The 21,246-nt window shown below is 40.0% G+C and overlaps 1 protein-coding gene across 4 annotated transcripts in view; it reads right to left on the reverse strand.

Annotated features, from left to right (window-relative positions):
* Positions 1–5,139: 5,139 nt before the first annotated feature.
* The window catches only part of METTL24 (methyltransferase like 24), a gene marked incomplete at its 5' end in the record, with an annotated part of 77,365 nt that continues 61,258 nt past the window's right edge, over positions 5,140–21,246 (reverse strand). For all 4 annotated transcript variants that reach the window (XM_081141141.1, XM_081141143.1, XM_081141142.1 and 1 more), the window contains one exon: positions 5,140–9,255. In XM_081141141.1, the coding sequence (XP_080997267.1) occupies positions 8,941–9,255 (315 nt within the window). In that variant the 3' untranslated portion in view covers positions 5,140–8,940. The remainder of the gene's footprint in view (positions 9,256–21,246) is intronic.

Here is a 21,246-nt window from a genome sequence, read left to right on the forward strand (position 1 = left end):
GCTCTATCTTAAAATCAACACTGCGTCATAGTTTAATTGCCGCAATCTTTCTTAGTAGATCATAATACAATTGATTAAATACAATGTTAAGGCAAGTAGTAGGGACCTGAGGAGAAGATCCAATTGATGGAAAGAAGGTTCTATCAAGCACTTGACTCAAATTTCATGTTACCAATTTTTATTTAATGGGAAAATAAAATGAATAAACTAACAAAGGATTTACAATTTTAAAAATATACATTCACTGGGTCAAAGTTGGCAGTTCTAGCAAGGTTTCCAGAGGATACAATGAATACTAAGGATGAGAGTCAGTGAAGTAGAGTCTGAGTTTATAAGTATTTCAGAAATTACACTGTTTAGTACATGTAAACTCAGAGAAATTTAGCTAACAAATATGTACATGTGTGTGTACAGGTATGTATAGATGCATGTTTATGTGTATATACATTTTGCATATATATGCACCTTCCATGTTCATGGTCACTTTAATAATTATAGAACAACTTTCTCAACCTAAACACTGCAACATTATCTGGAACTTAAGGGAAAAGAAGTCAGGACTTGCAGCCAGTGCCCTTAGAGTGGCTTTATTTTTAGTGACAAAAAGAACGCCTTTGCATGTTCAGCTGCCTATAACTGCAGTAGCTGCCTTCAAATGAATTAGTTAGCTCCCACTCCCCTCTCCAACTTTCAGCATTTGAGATCTGAATGACTAAGTCAAATCTCAAACATCTTTTATGTAAGTGTATGTTCTAGTAAAGTGCTCTCTAAAATATGTGAGCCATGTGTGTAATTTTTCATTTTCTGGCCATAGTTTAAGAAAAACGGGATATTAATTTTGATAATACATTTTATATAACAACATTAAAATATTTCAGCATTCAATTTTTAAAATTAATATTTTACTTTTCTCATACTAAGTCTGAAATCTGGTGTATATTTTACATATAACAGCACATCTCAGTTCAGGCACTAAGTTTTCATCAAACACTCTTTCATACAAAGTATATTTATATGCCTGTACAAACATACCTGAGAGTTCTCTAATAATTGAATCAAGGATTAAATTGTAAAGTAATTAAAAGTAAATATTTAAAATTCAATTTCTGGCCCTGGCTGGTGTGGTTCAGTGGTTGAGCATCGGCCATGCACCAAAAGTTCCCAGTTCCGTTCTGGGTCAGGGCACATGCCTCGGTTTCAGGCTCAGTCCCCGTCACAGGGTGTGCGGGAAGCAGCCAATCGATGTTTATGTTTCATATAGATGTTTCTCCCTCTCCCTTCCTCTCTCTCTTAAAAGAAAAAAAAAATCGATAAAAACATTTTAAAATTCAATTTCTCAGTCAAACTGGCCAAATCTAAGTGCTCAGTAGCAGCATGTGGCTAATGGCTGCCGTATTGCACGTGTAGTTCTAGCAGAACTTGTTACACTCATGGGCTCAGCTTTACTGCTTCATTTTTTGAAAGGCATTCTAAGATTCAAACAATTCATAAGGTATCTCTTGTAAGTAATCTATTCATACTTGTCTGTGCTACATTTTGGGTAGTTTCCTCAGGTTTGGCTTCTAGTTCACTTACAGTCCCTTCAGCTGTCTAATCTGTTTAATCCATTAAACTTCTCATTCCAATGACATTTCCCCTTATGGAAGGTTTATTTGTATTTTTAATATCTACCTGTTCTTCACATGTCTTATTTTCTTATGGTTTCTATATAGTCTTTTATGCCTTTAACATTTTAAACAATGTATATTATACTTTATGATTGTTATTCTGTCTCACATTCTTGGGCTGAAAGTCCCAGTGTTTACTGTCCGTTACCTCTACCCCACTGTGGGCCATTTCCTTGTCAGTTGTCATTTTTATTAGGAGTTCATCTGAAGTGGGTCTTGTTCTTTCGAGGAAATACTTTGTAGTCTGAGTTGAAATGTCTCAAAGTGGTTTCTGCCACGTACCGCTGAGGTATCACCACCCCCAGAACCAGTTTATCTTAATTTCTCAGCTTATGCTTTTCCTCATCATGTGATTAGTCTAAATTCACGTCCTTAAACAGGCCAGAGGTTCCATAGTGTCAAGAGAAACTTTTCTCCCAGAACTATAACAAGAATAGGCTTCGTTGTGCTGGGGGAGTAGACCTAGGGACCCTCTCCCACTGAGGTTGTAGCCCTCCAACGGCCTCACTGCTGCAGGTGACTCAGTCCCAATCCTTTCCCCCAATACAGGCCTCCTCTCTAGGGCTCCAGGCCTCTGGTCATCCCTGGTTTACTCCGGGAACTACTGCTTGCAACTTCCCTGTCTGCCTCTCTGACTCTAGGCTCCCTCTGAGCTCTTCATGTCTGAAGATTCTTCTTTATTAGGCATTTAGCCATATATATATATATATATATATATATATATATATATATATATATATACACACACACACACACACATGTACATGTATGTATCTATGTAGTGAGTATATACACACACACAGGCTCCCTCTAAATTTATTGTGTCTGAAGATTTTTCTTTGGCATTCAGCCACATATGTATGTATATATGTGTATGTATATGTGTAACATATATATCCTATATGTATATGTGTATATATGTACATAAATATACACATACGCATACACACACATACATATGGAAGGATCGCTATAGATATATATATTTGATCTAGTGCCTTCAGATATTGCCACTTTGTTACGGCAGCCTAAAAACACAGACACATAGACTTGCAGTCTGAAGCATTCCGGTCTTTAGAACCATGAGGGTTGAAGTGTGTTATCCAAAAAGGTACTTTTCCTGAAGGCACTTCACTTGATGACTAGAGAGCCATCACAATGGATTCATCTTTTATCTGAGCTTTTTCTTCTGAATAATCGCATCATTTGGATTCTTGTGAATTTATCCTAAGACTTCCCTTTATAGCACACTAATCAAGAAATTATCCTACCGCTAAGTTTTCTCTAATCATGAAAATCTTCGAATAATGAGATTTTTCAAGCTAGAAGAAACCTTAGGAATTAAATATTCCGACCTAAGAAAGGAAATAGGCCAAGAAAGGTGGTGCTTGATATCCTGCAGCTGGTTAGCAGCAGCGCTGAAATCTCCCCTTTCATCCTACTATCCCACCTTCTCTATGTAATGCCACCTAACTGTATTTTTTTAAACTGTCAGGTTGGTGTCATAATCTGTGTGGCTTCCAGCTTTCTGTCTCTCTGACTTAGTTGGTTTAAAAGAAACACTCAGCTATTTGGATCATGTTTATTTCCTCCTTCAGCAAAACCACCTGTAGCTAAAGCCATTCTCATGGCCTCTTCCATTAGAGCTGGGCCCCATCGCCTCCTCAAAACTGCTCACAAGTTCATTCCTTAGTCACACTTCATAGTTTTGAGAACACAATACTTCTTCTCACCTTGTTTTTACTCCTTGAACATGTTTTAATCACTTTTGTGGAAACCCCAGTCCCTACCGTTGTCCTGAGTAGCCTCACACCATCACACCTTCCTTCTCTCATAAACTGAAAAACAGTCTGTGCTACTGGGGATTGTGGTTCTATACACGGACTCTAAAGGTTTGTTTTCAGGGAATTGGTACAAAGAAAGGACAATGAGGACTGAGAAGCAAAGACTGAGGTTTACTATCCTAGGATATCTTCTAGTAATACTTGAGCCTTCAATTATTATTGTATTTATTCAATGCAATTATTACATAGCTCTCAAGTCCCCAAGAAAGACCTCCAGGTGAGCATCCTCTGATCGGGAGTGAGGACACCAGCAGCACGATAAACCACCATGCCAAGAAAAGCATAAATTGGCCCTGGCCCGTTTGGCTCAGTGGAGTGTCGGCCCACGGACTGAAGGGTCTCGGGTTTGAATCGGGTCAAGGGCACCTACCTCCATTGCAGGCATGTGCCGGAGGCAACCAATTGATGTCTCTCACATCAATGTTTCTCTCTCTCTCTCTCTCTCTCTCCCTCCTACTCTCTCTAAAAGCAATGGAAAAAATATCCTCAGGTGAGGATTTTTTTTAAAAGAAAGAAAGAAAAGGGTAAATTGTGTCTAGGTACTTTTAATGCCAGAAAAAATTTTCAGTAACAAATGCTGATGAAATAAATTCACCAAAAAATCCCATGTGAAATAGCTTTCTTTATTCACATTCAACAAGTATCTGTTGAGCACCTCCTACCTGGCAGGCAGTGTAGCCCAGCCTCGGCCCTTACCCTCGCGGCGCGCACTCTGCTGGGAAGGAAGGACAGACATTAGGGACGCAGACACATCCAAGCACAAGGCGCGTGGCGACAGGGAGACCAGAGGGCATCACGGGCGCATAGCTGGGCGCCTTAAGTGGGGTGGGGGTCCCTGAGGAAACCATGTTTGACCTGACATCAATCCTTGAGAAATAATATTGTCTTGTACAGATAATAGCTTATTTTTATTAACATAATTATGGCTCCATTAATGTTATAGAACCCCCTTGACTGTTCATCATATGTACCCACCCAGGGGTGATCTCAAAATAGCCAGCAACCAGTGACAAAGGACCGAGCGCAGTTAGAACAGAAGCCGACCATCGTGCTAGGGCAGGGCCTGGAAGCTGCCTAGGGTGCTGTGCAGTAACTGCTCGATCTTGGAGAGGTCTGGGGGTCCTGGGGGGACTACAGTGGAGGAGAATGACTCAGGACCACAGCCATTTACCAACCCCGATAGCTCCCAGGTACATACCGATTGCACGTCTGTCCTATTATACTGGGCCCCTCTATTAGAATAGTCTAGATTAGAATTCAAACTTGACAGGAAAAAAAAATCCCTTGTTGTTTTAGATCATCTTACTGCACAAAACCACTCACTAAAAAAAAACAAAACACAAAGTCTTTTGTACAATAATATGAAGTTGCTAGTTTTACAAAGCATTGGTTTTAAAGTGTTGAGAACTAGCATTTTTCCATACAGTGCTTAACATAAAGTGAGACATTAACCCTGCCTCATTTATTTTTCTTAAGGACAGAAATACAGTTACTTTATTAAAAGAACTTCAATAATTTCTAAATTTAGGCAGTTTAAGAATATACTGAATTTTTGGGGGTATGATCATATGATAAGTAAAGGTCCAATACCTCTTTCAATGTAAGAAAAAGGAAGACATTTTAGCAGAAGTTTAAATGTTTTATTGAATTCACAAAAAGCCAGCAATTGGCTAATACAAAAGAATTATGTTATTGCTTAAAAGGCAAACATAGATTTATATCCAGAAGAAGAGAACAATTATATTAATTGAGTTTGGAGCTGCCATTGTATTGTCAAGTACAATAATCTAAGTGAGGCCTTCATTTTTAACCTGGCAAAATATGATGAGGCTTGTTTTCTGGTATAAATCCAAGCTTTGCAAAATCCAAACAGGTAATACTTAGGAAATGCAAATTTTGTACTGTATTTACTATGTACTAAACTCTTACAGCCAAGGCAGGAATGCTTACATGAATAGCCGATCTGAACTAAACACGGTAAATTCATGTATTTACTTTCGCTCTACCCTGATGTAAATATTAATGGACCGTCAGTCAATTCTAATGGAAGTTTGTTTACTTCTCCCTGGCTCCCTTCACTTGAGCATGTCAAACAGTTACAAATATTTGTATGATAACCTAGAATAACTTCACCAAATGCAATCACTCTAAGAAAGGGGAAAGGGAAAATTGTTTTTCTTTGACTTTAGTCTCAGGTTGTAACAGAGTTTGTGCTAAAAGGTGACCTCTAAGTCTTACATCCTCATATGTTTTTCACCTGGAAAAAGAACAGGGTTTTTTTAAATCGTTGGATAAGAGCATATTAAATTTGGGGGTTTTTTTCAGATTCATTTACGAACATTGCTCTAGTAAGAATTCATTATGTCACAGATATTCACATCGGGGCTCATTTAACTAGATCGAAAACTAGTTTGACAAAGGGAACTCACACTGCACTTCCAAGTGCCTGTGCCCTTTCTAAAACCCAGGAGGAAAGTGCCAAGTTTTGGGACGAGCCAGGGACCAAGAGTCACTTCCAAGGCTTTGTAAGAATATATTCTGGTAACTTGAATATATTGACGGAGAATTTGTTGGGCCCCCATATTTTTTCAGTAAGCCTCCATTTGGCAGGCATATTTTAAGTAGGTTATTTGAATTAAACCTGCATGCTACAAAAATAACTCCAACTCGAACAGATTTGCAGGTCCAGTCTTTATATATTTATAGTTTTTTCCCCATTTACTAAAAGGAAGGCAAAAATACATCCTTACAAAGAAGCATCTTACATTCGCTAGAGGCTGTTGAGGCAGCATTGTGGAGGGACCAGCATGGGCTTGGGGACCTGACAGACCGAGATGAGGATTCCTACCCCACCATCTACTAGCAGAATGATCTGAATAAACTATTCAACCTCTTGGAGTTTCCTTACCTGTATATGTCACTGGGAAAATTACACTTCTTCGGATGGTTGTTGGGAAAATCAGGAATAATCTATGACAGTACTGGGCACATAGTAAGTGCTCAATAAATACCAGCCCTGGATTTTGTTTGTTTGTGTTCTTTGTGGTGGTTTTGCCTGCTCTTCGTCAGCAGGATCTCCCCAACACCAGTGCTGTGGTAACCTAGACTGTTTCTCATGGCCTACCCCAGTCCTCCATGGTGGGGGATTCTGCCCCCTAGGGGACATCTGGCACCATCGGGCATCTAGTGTGGGGGACTAGAAATGCTGTTAAACATCCTACTATGCACAGAACAGCCCTCCCTCCCCCTACAAAGAGTCATCTAGCCTGAAACGGCAGTAGTGCTGAGGCTAAGAAACCCTGGCCAATAAAATAAGCATAATAAATTCTAGAGGCAGGGAAACCATAGCAACATCAGAAAATTCATCATAAATTTCAAACTCTCTATAAAGGGAGTGAAGGACGGCTTTAGAAATAAGCATAGAATAAGTACAAATAACTATTGAACAGGCTGCCTAGTAGGTGGGAGTGAGTGGGTGGGTGTGTGATTTATTTTGAGTTTGTCTTTTTTTTTTTTTAACAGTACACCCATTCTTGTTTCAGATATATATGTAGTGTAATGAAGTCAATGTCCTGTGCCATCAATCTGGAATAAATGGTAACTTGCCCTGTACAAAGGGGGCTTTCAGCAATGGCATAAGTCTTTGAATTAAAAATCTTGATATGGGTGTGTACATATCTGGACACTTAAGATCAGTATCCTTCATACTTTAGTGTATAAGAAGGTTTAAAAGTTTAATGTATAAAAAGGTTTATTGTATATGCTTCAGTGTATAAAATTTTTATGAAAAAAATAAAGGAGAATCTGTGACATAATCCAAACAGGAACTGGACTAAAATTTGGAGGCTACATCATGCAAACCAACAGTATAACTTCAGAGTTTTTATGGACCCTTTGTACTTCTGAAATTCCTGTGGACAATAAAAGCAACTGAACTGCTATTACAAATCACACATATTCAAGCTGGTCTTCCTACCTCAATGACTTTTATTAGTGTACTATGGGTTTTAAAATAGAAACCTCATTTATCTTTTTTAAAATCATCACTAATTCAGAAAGTCTTGTTTCTTTTCAACCCAAGCTAGTGAGACCATCCAACTCTAATATATTTTGGTTTTTCACTTGAGGAATGGTATTTTCAAACCACTGCAAGAAATAAAAAGCCAACCCAGGGAATGTCTGGGGTAGAAGTAGATAAAAAACCAGGAAAAGGAACAAAATTTAGTAGTAATCATTATTCTATTCCCTCCTCAAATTTCTTGAACAAACATGTATGTATGGTTTTCCTGCTCTGTCAGGATATAAAAAGTGTCAGAAAAATATATTTAACATAATAAAGTGATAATTTGGTTTATTTTATACTATGTAATTAATTTATTTGAAATAGGATTTTTGAAAATTATTCATGAGTAAATGTCTAATCCTGCAAATAGAAATGAAAAGGGTGATTTGAACTATTTAGAACCTGCATTTTCTGCTTAATAGTTTTTTAAAAAGTAAAAAGGATTGGTGCTATTGAAACATGATGTAACCATCCTAGGAAAGAGCCTCTGTTCCTCAGACCTCAGACTTAAACCAAATACCAATTGGCAGTAAAGAAAACTCACTTAATCTTTGAGATAATGTATTTTTTTTTAAATGAACTGACAGTGTAGGTGAGTCTGTGGTTGAGAAATCAGGTCTGAAGTCCAAAGAGGCAACAATAAGACACTCAAATTCTGCTTTGTGCTTAGTTCATAGGAACAGATGGTGATTTAAGGCTGCTATGGAAAGAATGCTGAGTTGCAGCTCTTGATGGCCTAGTCTTAAACTCAGTGACAGAAGCTGGTGTGTCTCAGTTCCCAGATACTGGAATCGGTGTTCTTATAAAACCATGGCGTGGCCTGGGCACAGGCCGAGGAGGAATGGTTGAAATCTGCAAGGCGTCAAGGACGTTACTGACGAGGTGAACAAGAAGAGCCTGAAAGAGGTGAGTTCCAGTCAATGGAAAGTCCTATTTTAAACAGCAGGCTACACACTGAAGAATCTCACCAACCCAGTAAAAATGGAAAATGTATGTAATTTTCTTTTTCATGTTGGTGAATTCATGGACTATAGCTATATAATGAATTTTAGAGAAAACTGAAGTGGGGGATTATCTTCCAAATCACGGTGAAGGAAGACAAGCATCCTGCTCGGTCAGAGGCAGACAGCAAAGCGCTGGGTCTGGGTCTGGGCGGAGGAAGGCTGACTCCTGTGTCCACCCCTCCAACAGTGTTAACTGCGCCCCTGCCGCGTGGAGGCATCAGGCTCATGCACTACGAAGGCAATAACGACGCCTGCCTCAAGCAGGTAACAGGCCAGAGGGAGACTGCGCAAGTAAAACGACAGAATCACGGACGTACTCCAGTCTGCAAATATCTCCTTGAGTCCTTGTGAGGCCCTGCATCCTATTTCCACCTTGTATTTACCCAACTGAGAGTATAACAGCTACTTGCATTGAAAATGTCTTTCTTCAGGAATAGCTGAGGTTTAGATAAATCTTTGTAACTGTGAAAAAGCCTGAAATCGTTCCGTTCTAACTCTTTGAGGAGGCTGTACCAGAACCGTACAACACTGCTGTCGCTGCCGCTGACCTCGAACCCGGGCCAGTGGAGATGGATCTCAAAGATGAGCTGTCCAATCTGTTCAAGGACATCTTCCAGAATAAGATTTTCCAAAACTTTCCATTCTGCGCTCTCCAGATCTGCTTTGAGAACATCAATCTGTAACAAAATGATAAACTGAGATGAACAGATTCAATAAACATGGTTTAAAATGTAATCTTGATATCAGGAGCACCACTGTTTAACTACCTCCCCAGAAAGCAGAACTGTTCAAATTTTAGATTTACAGGCCTTTTTTAAATGGTCACTTGTGAATTTTTAACCTCACTCCATGCCAAATATTAATATACAAATAATGAAATGGCAGTCAGAAATCATAATGGACCCTCTTACCTTCTGTCCAATGGGAAATGATGCCTGAGGAGGAGATGCTGGACTATGTGTATCATGAAGCTCTGTGTCCACAGCCTCTTTCCAGAAACCTACATGCTGCACAGCGGAACCCATGTGCGGCCTGACAGAACAGTGGCCTGCAGGGCGGGCCTGACAGAGGTCCACTGCCTGTAGGGACCACCTCACTAACCTTACCCACTCCAACTTCATCAGGCCTGGAAGCCGGGGAAAGAGTTCTCAGGTATTTGAATATTGGACTTGTAAAAAATTATTGTTATTATTCCATTATTTCTTTTTTTTTTATTTTTTATTAATCCTCACTGGAGGATATTTTTCCTATTGATTTTGAGAGAGAGTGGAAGGAAGGGGTGGGGGGGAGAGAGAGAGAGAGAGAGAATGGATTGGTTGCCTCCCACTTGCACCCCAACTGGGGCTGGGGATCAAACCTGCAACCCAGGTATGTGCCTTGACCAGAAATTGAACCCAAGACCCTTCAGTGCGTGGGCTGATGCTCAAACTGCTGAGCCACACCAGACAGGGCCCATGATTTCTTTTAAAAGTATATAACAGTACAGCATTCTTTAAAAAAAAAAAAAAAAAAGGCAAAAATACCATTCTCTGTTCATTTAATGAATACGAGTTCACAGTCCACATGAATAAATATAGGGGGGGAAAAAAGTAAGATGGGAGAGATTTTACAATTAATTGTTATGAGAATCAGATCCTTTTTGCTGGCTTTGCACAAAATCCATTAGAATAACGGAACCCCAAATACACCCAGAAAGCAATGAAAGCTAATTACTTACTGAGAGCGAATATGAACCTGGCACTATGCTAACTGCTTCATCTTACAATATCCATTTACTCCTCTCAACAATTCTGCAAGGATGACTCTCCTAGTACTTCTATTCAGAGTTTAGGAAAACAGACTCACAATAGCCCAGCCCGTCACACAGCTGGAGACGCAGAGGGACCTTTGAACCGAATCTGTCTACTGGCCCATGTTCTTAACCATTACACGACGTTGACTCTCCACAACCGCAAAAGGAGAAACAGTAACTTGGAGTCCTTAAAAGGCTTCAGTTTGGAAAACAAGGTGTTATTGGAGAGCAAACAAGGGACAATGAGTAGGCGTATTGTTATCAACATCACCATTTTACATTTGCAGAGCACTTTCCATCTTAAACAATTACTTTCTACATCTATAATCTCAGTAGAACAGCCCAATCAGCAGACAAGGATTTGGTAAAGATGCCTTTCTGTTGCCAAGGAATGGAGAAGTGGAAGTGATTATGAGACCACACCGGGGAAGGTGACAGCATTCAGACACAGACTAGAATAAGGAGGATGGAGGGAATCGCTGTAGTAGAGCAAAGGCTGGCTTCCCAAGAGGTGACAGCACAACCCTCATCAGCTCTTCAGGAAGTGCCAACGGAAGTCACCCATATCCTGCCCATGAAAGTAAAATATCTTTGCCTGTTTAGAAGGATGGATAAAGACCAAGACCAATTCTGCCCCAGCCTCTCCTCTCTCAGCACATGGCTGTTTGATAAGTTTCTCAGATGTAGCTGAGTCATGAGGCTCTCAGTGCAGTGATAACATTTCTTGTGGGATTTCAGAGTTGGATGGAGAAGATGCATAGAATTTAGACATAATTGCTCCAAGAAAATGGTCTTTGCCTGGTATCCTGAGGTCCTGTAGGAGATGCTTTCAGTCTTGTGCCTTGGATAGCACCTCCTAGTTCATCGGGGAAAGAGTGATGATGATAACAACCCTAAAATTACCAAGAAGTCTTAGAGAAGGCTAGGTATCTATAAACCAGCTGGTTGGTTCAATGGTTCCAAAATCAAAGAGAAAAACTTAAAACAAACAAACAAGCAAAAAACAACTTTTCTGAAAGGAACAGAGTAAAAGCAGATTCCAAGTGCATACACAAGGCTAAAATAATTCTTGTCGATTGGACACAATAGAGTTAACTCACATTTTTTTCATCTCTGAGGCCCTGGCACTTCCTTTGCTTTAATTTTTTAAGTCTTATGAAAAATATTCCTGAATTAGGGTAATTAACCTGCCAAAAGAAATAGTTAATCAGCCCAGCCTGCATGGCTCAGTGGTTGAGCATCAGTCAACCCATGAACCAGGAGGTATCGGGTTCAATTCGTCAGGGCACATGTTCAGATTTTGGGGTCAATCCCCAGTAGGGGATGTACAGAAGGTGGCCAATCAATTATTCTCTCTCATCATTGATATTTCTATCTCTCTCTCCCTCTCCTGTCCTCTCTCTGAAATCAATAAAAACCTGTTTAAAAAATTATTTTTTAAAAAAAAGAAATAGTCAATCAAAACTTCACATTTTCTAATTGGTATTGAAAATATCCAAAACCCCAAATCAACATTTATTGTGCTGATTCACATAGTCAGGAATTTCTTAGGTTCCTTATAGATTTATTTTTTACTAAATCTTTCTGTGAGCTTGCATATGTTGAATGATCAAAGCATTAAAGGGATAGGGTAAAGCTAATCAACCTAAAATTGACCTAAAAACTATAATTTTGAAGTATAGAGGAATATACTTTACATATTTTTCCAAATATTTTTAAAATCAGCTGTTAATCAGAAGTTAGGAGCAACTGGAAAACAGCCAAATTATTAGGCTAAATCATAGCAAATATATGCTTCCTTTGGAAATCCAATTTTTATTTACAAAATGCTAACCCATTCTAAATAGCAAAAAGTATATTCAAATAGGACAACATCCCTACCCCTTTTTTATTTCAGCGACTGAAAATTCTCCACTTCGGTCAGAGCTGCACAGGTTGATCTAACTCATGCAGCCCAGGCATGGTGTGGCGCTGAGGAACACAGATAGCCAAACTGCTGTGATTAAAACATGGTTCTCTCTTACACTGTGCTTTTTCTACTTTTAGCATTTCAAAATGTTCTGTTACCACCATTTTGCAAATGTAATTTCCATTATTACTGCATAATGTACCCAATATTATTGTTATTATAAAGCATTAAACATTTCTGAATAAGACATACCAATTTTAATACTCTAATATCAGTTTTCTACAATTATGGCACTAAAAAAATCATGCAAATGATCGCATCAGAATTATCAAGTGCCAATCCTGATACAGTTAGGCTAAATTGAGTTTCTTAAGAAGAACGAAGTGTTAACTCTGTAATCTCTAGAGTGACAAGACATTCTTGGGTAGAAGGGTCTCAAAGAAGGTAGATGAAAGCAACTTTTTGGTATCATTTCAGAGGCATTAGAGGGGTCTTCCTATCAAAAATTATCTCCTTTTCCTTATGCCTGAAATACATAACAAATCACATTTCATAGAACTTCTGGAGGAAATGAGAAATTTAATTTTAACTGAATTAAGTTGTGAGGCCATCTGGCAGCTTCCTCACTATGGGCAAAGCTTATGCCTACGTTCATCCACCCAGAAATGAGAGATGAGAGGAAGGGAAGGTGGGGTGGAGAAGGGACAACATCATTTGTATTAGTTTGCTAGGGCTGCTGTGTAACAAAGTATCACAAATGGTGTGGCTTCAACAACAGAAATGTGTTGCCTCAGTTCTGGAGACTAGATGTCCAAAATCAAGGTGTGAATTCCTTCTGAGGGCTGTGAGGGAGAATCCGGTCCAGGCCTCTCTCCCAGCTCCTGGTGGTTTGCTGGCAATCTCTGGCATTCCTAGGCTTTTGCATCACTCTGATTTCTGTCTTCATCTTCATATTATGTTATCCCTGTGCATCTGTGTCCAAATTTACCCTCTCGGTGGGCTTGTGGCTATTGACTAATAGAGTAGGATAGAAGCGACTCTAGGGAACATCCAAGCCTGAGCCATAAAAGGTGATGCAGCTTCTGTTTTGTTCGCTAGTATACTTACTCTTGAAAACTAGCCATTAGGCAAGTGTCTGCCTGCCCGGAGACCACCATGCTGTGAGAAAGTCCAAACCAGCCTTTGCAGAGACCACGTGAAGAGGCCCTGAATTAGAATGAAGAGGACTGCCTGGACGACCCCAGCTGCCACAGCCATCATCTGACGACAACCACATGGCAGAACCTGAGCCAGGACTGCCCAGAAGAGCTGGTCCCCAAACTGACCCCCAGAAACTTGAGACATAATAAAATGGCCACTGTCATCGTTTTAAGTTTTGAGGGTGACTCATTATGTGGCAGTAGATGACCAGGAGTGAGGGCACGTGGATGAGGCCCTAGATCACCACCTCCGTTCAACGGGGGCAACTCCTCTTCTCTGTCTTTTTTATATTTGGAATCCACTGAGAATTTCTACTTGAAAAAGCGCTTTCCTGAGAATAAAGTTTGAAAGCTTCCATCTATAACCTGCTTTTTTTAAATGACCTTTCTATTGTTTTAATTTATTCAACCAGTCCCCTTTCTGATAGACATTTAGGTTCTTTTCAACTGGATGATATTACAGCTTGTAGTAATAACTGATGTGATCAACAACTTATAGCTAAAGTGTGTTTCATTATTTTCTTAGAATAAGAATACTCCCAGAAGTGGAGTAGCAGTTTCAAAGGACAGGCATGCTTTACAACTTCTAATAATTTCACTAACCTGTAGCCTCTCCCTGTCCCCTGCTCTTGAGAAACAGGACAAACCAGGTTGTGCTCAGGCCGGGAGCCCTGTGCAGGTTCTTCCTGCCATCAACACCTGCTCGTATTCTCTCCCCGAAGCCAAGTGACACTCTGGAACATTCCTAAACATACCTATGCCTTTATGTCTGAACAATTCACTAGATGAGACAAAACTTTAATGCCACTTAAAGAAAGAGAAAAGGAGACAAATCCATTTTAACTAACTACATGTGAAATCGTCTTCACATAACTTATTTAAAACATTTTAATAAAAAATGCTTTATCTGTTGTTCTATATTAAATCTTTAAAAGGATATAGGTTCTTTTTCCACCCAGGAAATGTGTATTAAAGCTTAAAACTGGTTATTACCATCTATTATAAAGTTAATTAACCATTGCACTAATAAAAATCTCTGGCTAAGAGCCAAAGCTATATGTGTTACACCAATAAAACATCGATATCAATCATCCAGCTTATCAATCCACTAACACAGAAAAAGGGACTTCCCATGCAGGGCACAAATGACCTACAAACATAGCTGCGTGCCTCAATATCAGCTGTCTAGTTTGGGGGCCAGAGCCATGCACTCTATGCTATTTACAGATATATCTCACATTTTGTAAAAGATAGATTCCTGAAAAGGAGTGTGGAGATTGAGTTTTGTAATTGGGCTCATATTTTTGAAATTATTATTTACTGACCATTCATGTAGTTTTTTATGAATATTTTTTAAATTCTATTATAATCTATTACCTACCACCCCCCAAAATCAAGCTATATTCATTCTCCATATTCATTACAGTTTGGGTCAATATTCAATCATAATTATAAAATAATTGTGTCAATATAACTTCTTCCTGCTTTTTGGGTTAATTCTGGAAAGTTGTTCTTAATTATTAAAGTAAAGTAAATCCAAGCTTTTATATAGCAAGTCTACTTAAAGCAAGATACGTATATCTGCACCTACAAAACGAACACTGAACACATTAGAAAGAGGATCAGTTTTTGTAGAAAAATAGAAGAAATTATTCTATCGTAAAGGAACAAGGGGATTAAAAGTCTCTTTAAGAGCCTTAGATTTTAAGTACATTAGATCAGGCTCAATTATCACGGTCGGCTGGCAGAAATGTAACATTACAAGATTTCTGCTACCACCAGGGGAAGGGAGATAAGCCTTGCCCTGCATATTATGAGAAATATAAAGGGCTACTCTAAGCTAGTGTAAGACCAATTCTGAACTAAGAAAATAAGTTTTATGTAGTAATCAGCTTACAGAAATAACCTCTGTAGGGGAGTAACACTCAGCAAATGAATTTTTTTAAAAATAAGGAAAACATTTACAAACAAAGACTTTTTTGCCAGATCTCAAGCCTATTCCAAAGAATCCAACCTGAGGCTGCTGAACAAGTACTTTCTGGGTGGGGTCAGGTGATGTGATACATAACCTCAGAAACCCACGTCAGGGACAAGTAATTGGTGAGCTGGTGACAAGTCAAGAGTCAGAAGTCAGCAAGATATGGATGACAGAGAATAGCACGGAATGAAGCAGTGCGAATTCAGGCAGGCCTGAGGTGGCGGTCAGGGACCTGGCCAAGGGCAGAGTCACGCAGAAGGTAGTGGCAGGACCAAGGACAGCGCCGGGCAGCTGCTTTTATTTCTTTCTATCGACCTCACTTCCCTGGGCAGCTGAAAACAACAGCTTTCTCTGACCTTAGATCAGAACCCCGTGCCTTAAACCTACATCATCTGCTTATTTTTCTGGTCTAATCGTATTTATGCAAACATACTCAAGTATTTCCAGAAAGAGATGGAACATAAAACATAAACATGGATAAACTATTCCTAAACAAATGGATGTGTAAAGAAATAAGTGACCAAGTAAACATCCAAATAAATGTTCTTCAGCCCGGCCGGGCGTGGCTCAGCCGTTGAGCATCAACCTAGGATCCAGGCGATCAAGGTTCAATTCCCGGTCAGGGCACATGCCCGGGTTGCGGGCTCGATCAATGACTCTCTCATCATTGATGTTTCTATCTCTCCCCCTCCCTTCCTCTCTCTGAAATCAATAAAGATGTATTTTTTTAAAAATATTCTTCAGCTAGACATGTTCTTGAGGTTCAGTAGGAGGCCTTAGAAGAAGGACCAAGTCAACCTCAGAGCATGGTGAGGCCAGCAATGTGACTTAGGTTACATAAAACATGGCAAAACATAAAACAAATGCAAAAGGCAAGCACCAATTTAGGGCGACACAAAATAAACCCATTGGGTTATTTAGCTATTTTTTCAATATGCCGAAATATGAATTAAAAATAACACTTTCCTGGAGCTGAAAATTATGAAAAGATCAGCAGTGACTGAAGTCAGGTGTTAGAAGTCAGAAATGAGAGGAGATGAGGGAACAGTAAGAGATCTCAGAGTGTGTGCTGTATGTCAGGGTCAGCTGGCTGTCCTCCACTTCTGGACCGTGGATGGACTTCTAGGGAAGTGTATAACATGGTTTCCACTCGTTAGCTGACATGCCTGATACACTCCCCGCCCCCTTCCTTGAGCTGTAAGTTCTTCCAGGGCAGGACCTAACTCCTGTTTGGTATCAAGTTCCTATGAGAGTTCCTGGCAGGCATTCAGTGTAACATCCTATCAGATAACAAGTCCTGTCTGTTCTGCCTCTGTAACATCTTATACCTGGCCCTTGTCTCTATCTTTCACCTCCACCACCGTGATCATCTTACTTAGGACTCCACTGATTAAAAGGGAGGAGGGAGGAATCAAGGGAGGAACGAGGGAGCTATGGATTCCATCGTCCCACTCTGCACCGATGGCGTCAGGGTCTTGATTAGCAACACTTTATGAACCCTACTCTTTAGCCAAATGCAATTCTTTGCTTTCCCTTGAAATGCCATGAAATGCCCCACCCTAGTTCCTTTATACATGCTGCTTTCTCTGTGTAGAACATTAAACAACAGTTCCTGCCGGTCACCACCTCTCCTCTCCACCAACACCCAGAGCCCCACACAGGCTGAATTTCATTCTTTAAGAAACTTCAGGTGTTGGGGTTCTTCAAAAATCCTTACCCTCAGGATCTAAAACAGAAACAATAATCTAAGAAGGATCTAACTACCATAATTCTGACAAGGCTTGGAAATATATACAAATTGTTTTTCTCTTCCAAGATATTTCAGGGGCAATAGTCTAAAAGGCTCCCATCCCAAACACTGTCCAGTTAAATGATCCCAACAGTGAAGTAAGGAAATAGATGACATCGATACATAATTCTATACCTGGCATTCAGTTCTGTTGTTTTGTCATGTTGTGTATAATGCCACAAACTGTTCCGACGTAAACGCACGCATAGGAATGCTATGGGGCGGAGCTGTGTTGTTCTGTATGATAGCCACTCACCATCTGTGGCCGTCTAAATTTTAATTAATTAAAATCAAATCAAATTGGAATTTCACTTCCTCTGCCACATTTCAAGTGTTCATCGCCTGTGCTCGTGGCTATCATATTGGACGGCGCAGCCACAGGACATGCCCATCACACAAAGTTCTACTGGACAGTGCTGCTCAGGGTCAGCGCTTCAGAGTCACCTGGAGGGCCTGTGGATACACAGCTTCTGACTCAGGACGTCCTGAGAGGGGCCCCGATATTTGCATTTCTTCCAGAAGGCCAGCTGATGGTGATGCTGCTGGAGCTCAACCTTATTTTAAATGCATTCGACATAGTCTAGTATTCTTAGTTACTTATGAAGAACGGAGCCCCTATGGAAAAGCATATTGGGAGTTGAAGCCTCCTGTGAAGTAGTCAGTGGCAGTGCAATAGACCAGCAACCTACTAACTTCCCGTGCCTATTGGAAGTTAAAGTCCCCACTTAACCCTTTGCGGTCGTATTAAATTTGGACATGGGTGTCGTACTGGTCGGAATTAATTTCCATTGAAAGAGCAGTGATACATAACATGCAAGATTATGAAGGATAAACAAGATTTACGAACTGATACATGAATGGAGTTAAGATTCGTACGGTTCCTTGCTGTGGTGGCTGAGAGCAGACAAACGACCGCAAAGGGTTAAAAGTCTACTGTTCTTATTCAGCACTTCCTGAAATGCTAAGCGACTTTCCAGTTCTGGGATTGTTGCCCTTCCTCTGGATTCCCTACATATTTCCTTCTTGCCACCTTCTTCTTGGTTCCAGAACCATGGCAGTTCTTCTGCGGCCAGAATTCTCATGACCACCACACTGCACTGTCCCTTCCTCTCTCAGCCCAGAAATGTGCAATGCATTCACGAAATGCAGCTGCAGCCTGAAAAACGTGGGTTTGAGGCATCACGCTAATGAGCTGGCTCTCTTCTTGGTCTACTGTATACATTTGAAACTCTAGTATGGACTTAGAAGCCAAATACTGACGTCACTTTGACCATTCAATGAATTCTACACTTCTGTAAATTTTTATTGAAAGCATAGGTGCTTTTTCTTTAAGAAGCAAAGCAAAATTCAGTCAGAACTCAAGTGGAACAAGAAAATAAAGATATCTTTAGTCTCATAATGCTCCCATAATAAGATTCAACTTAGACTGTTTTAAGTTGAATGTGTCGAGCCTTTCACCTGAAAAAGAAATGTAATATAACTGGGGCAGAGCCTGGCTTTCTAGAGCTTCAAGCTTATTTAATTTGAGGGTCTTCTTTAAGAAAAAGAATACATAATTATAAACTACAGAATGAGGTAAAATCAGTTCTGATTATAATGAAGACATATGCACAAGTCTCAACCCAAGAGAAAAGAAAGGATTAAGTGAAAGTAAACTATAAACAGATGTAAGGCTAAAAGCCAGAAAATAAGAAAAGAAAAAAAAGAGTATTTTTTTTAAACCTGCAAGAAAAGAGTATAAGCAGTACCAGTTTTGAACCTTCTGTTAAATGTATGTAGCAATTAAAATGAGAGGGGAAAAAAACTTTTTACACAAAAAAGATTAGCACTGACTAAAGATATCACCCATACAATACTCAAAGGAATGTGTTAGATATTTAGATATAGGTTATATCTAAAATCCTCATCTTAGGGAATATTTTAAGACAATGATTTGTAGAAACAACATTCATTGGCTCTCACTGTACATTGCTTCAAAGCCCCTAACATTTGCTTTAGATGTGCTATCCCCCTTTTTTTAAATCTTGTATCAACTGGTAGTAAAAAACAAAAACAAAACCTAATAGACAACTTTAATCAAGCACTTGCTACGTGCCCAGCCAAGTAGCATGCTAAGCACTTTACAAGCAATGTCCCAACCAGTCCCCAACAAAGGAAATAAGTGTTTTATTTTCTTCATTTTACAGATGGAGAAACTGAGGCCTGGGTAGGTCACACACAGCTTGTGAGAGGTGAAGCCAAAACCAAATCCAAGCAGTTTCCATAGAAACATGAGATTCAGAGAAGTTAACCAACATCCCAGGTGACATAGCTATTGAGTGGTAGAATCAGGATTCTAACTGGTCTGACTTGACAACAGAAGTTCTTCACACCATGTTCTCATACTCTCACAATAGTAAAGATCCAAATACAGACTGTGACATCGTCGAGCGTTTCTGGACTTACGGTTCCTTTTGCAAAGATGGCAGACAGGAGAAAAGTCAATGTAGAGTATTTATTAATTTAATAAGTACTTTTTAATTTTATTTTTTACTTACAGTTTACATTCAATATTATTTTGTATTAGTTTCAGGTGTACAGCATAGTGGTTGGACTCAGAGACACAGAGAACAGACTGGGGGTTGCCAGAGGGCAGGGGCTGGGGGCTGGGATTCGGGAACTCCCTGTTGAGCTCCTCGCACATGCGTGGCCCACCTGCTGCCATATCGAGGTCGAAAGGCAGCCTTCAGGCAGGACACGCGCATTTCAGCAGCTGTAGCTTGTTTTATCATTGGAACTAGTGTCCTCTCCCCTTTATTCCATGTACTTTTTCTGGAACAATAACTCTGTCATTTATATTCATTTCATAGCTTCCCTATGATCAAAAGACATAATCTGGGGCTGGGACATTTTCCTTTCACTTCATGTTTTATCAAGTTTCATACAAATTAATATGAATACATTATAAGAAGAAAACCACCAACTGCATCTGTGGAGGCTAAAATAACTTCCACGAGTCCCTTGTTCCTGCCAAAAAGGGGTTCCCTCCCACTAACTGTCCCCCAACACACACCAAAAATGGATTATGGATTATGGATTCCCTTCAATTCCAGATTCAGGTCCAGTTGGAAGGGATCAGGACTACAGCCAGCACCATATCACATGTTAAACTGTCAAAAAGAAAAATCATTTGAGACCTAACATACTGTGAAACGAACATCTGCCCCAGGCCTCTCCATTCCCTAGAAGAGGATCAGTTTGGGGTGCTGTTTGTTTCTGTTTATAAAAATATGACATGGAATTGTTAAAAATTGGAAAAGTACAAAAAAAGATATACAGAAGAAGAAAAAAATAAATGTCCAAAATCCCAGTCCCAAGAGGAAATGACTATTAACATTTTGGTTGTATTTCTTTCAGCATTTTATCTACTTTTAAAAATAATTAAGATCAACTAGTACTGTGTAATCTTGAAATCTGTTCCTAGTGGGGGTTTTCTTGTTGTTATTTCACTTTAAAAGGCCATCTGCTTAACATTCGTGTACAGCTCCCTTACTTTTCAGGCAAAGATAATTTCAACATCTTGACTTGCGCGTTCTAGAGACTGTCTGCAAACAGCCCTAGATTCTCTTAGGTGTCGTTCAGTATAGGCTGCCCTGGGACTTTTTAACCCCACGGTAGTGAGGAGGCGCCCACTCAGTTTACCCTACATACAGCTACATAACAAGATGAGCGCTGACCATCCTGAAAAATATCACCTTGCATTCTATTTTCATGCTAATATGAACTGAGCGAAAAGTTTGTATTTTTTCATGTTTCACAAGATCTACACCAGGCAATCTCTGAATTGCACAAGCAGGAGTGATTGCAAATCGGGGGGGGGGGGGGGGGGGGGGGGAGGGAGGGAGGGGAGGGGAGGAGAGGGGAGGAGAACAGGGGAGGGGAGGGGAGGGGAGGGGAGGGGAGGGAGGGGCGAGGGGAGGGGGGGAGGGGAGGGGAGGGGGGGGAGGGGAAGGAAGAAAGCA

The sequence above is a fragment of the Miniopterus schreibersii genome, assembly GCF_964146895.1.
Source record: "Miniopterus schreibersii genome assembly, chromosome: 6".
Taxonomy (NCBI): Eukaryota; Metazoa; Chordata; class Mammalia; order Chiroptera; family Miniopteridae; genus Miniopterus; species Miniopterus schreibersii.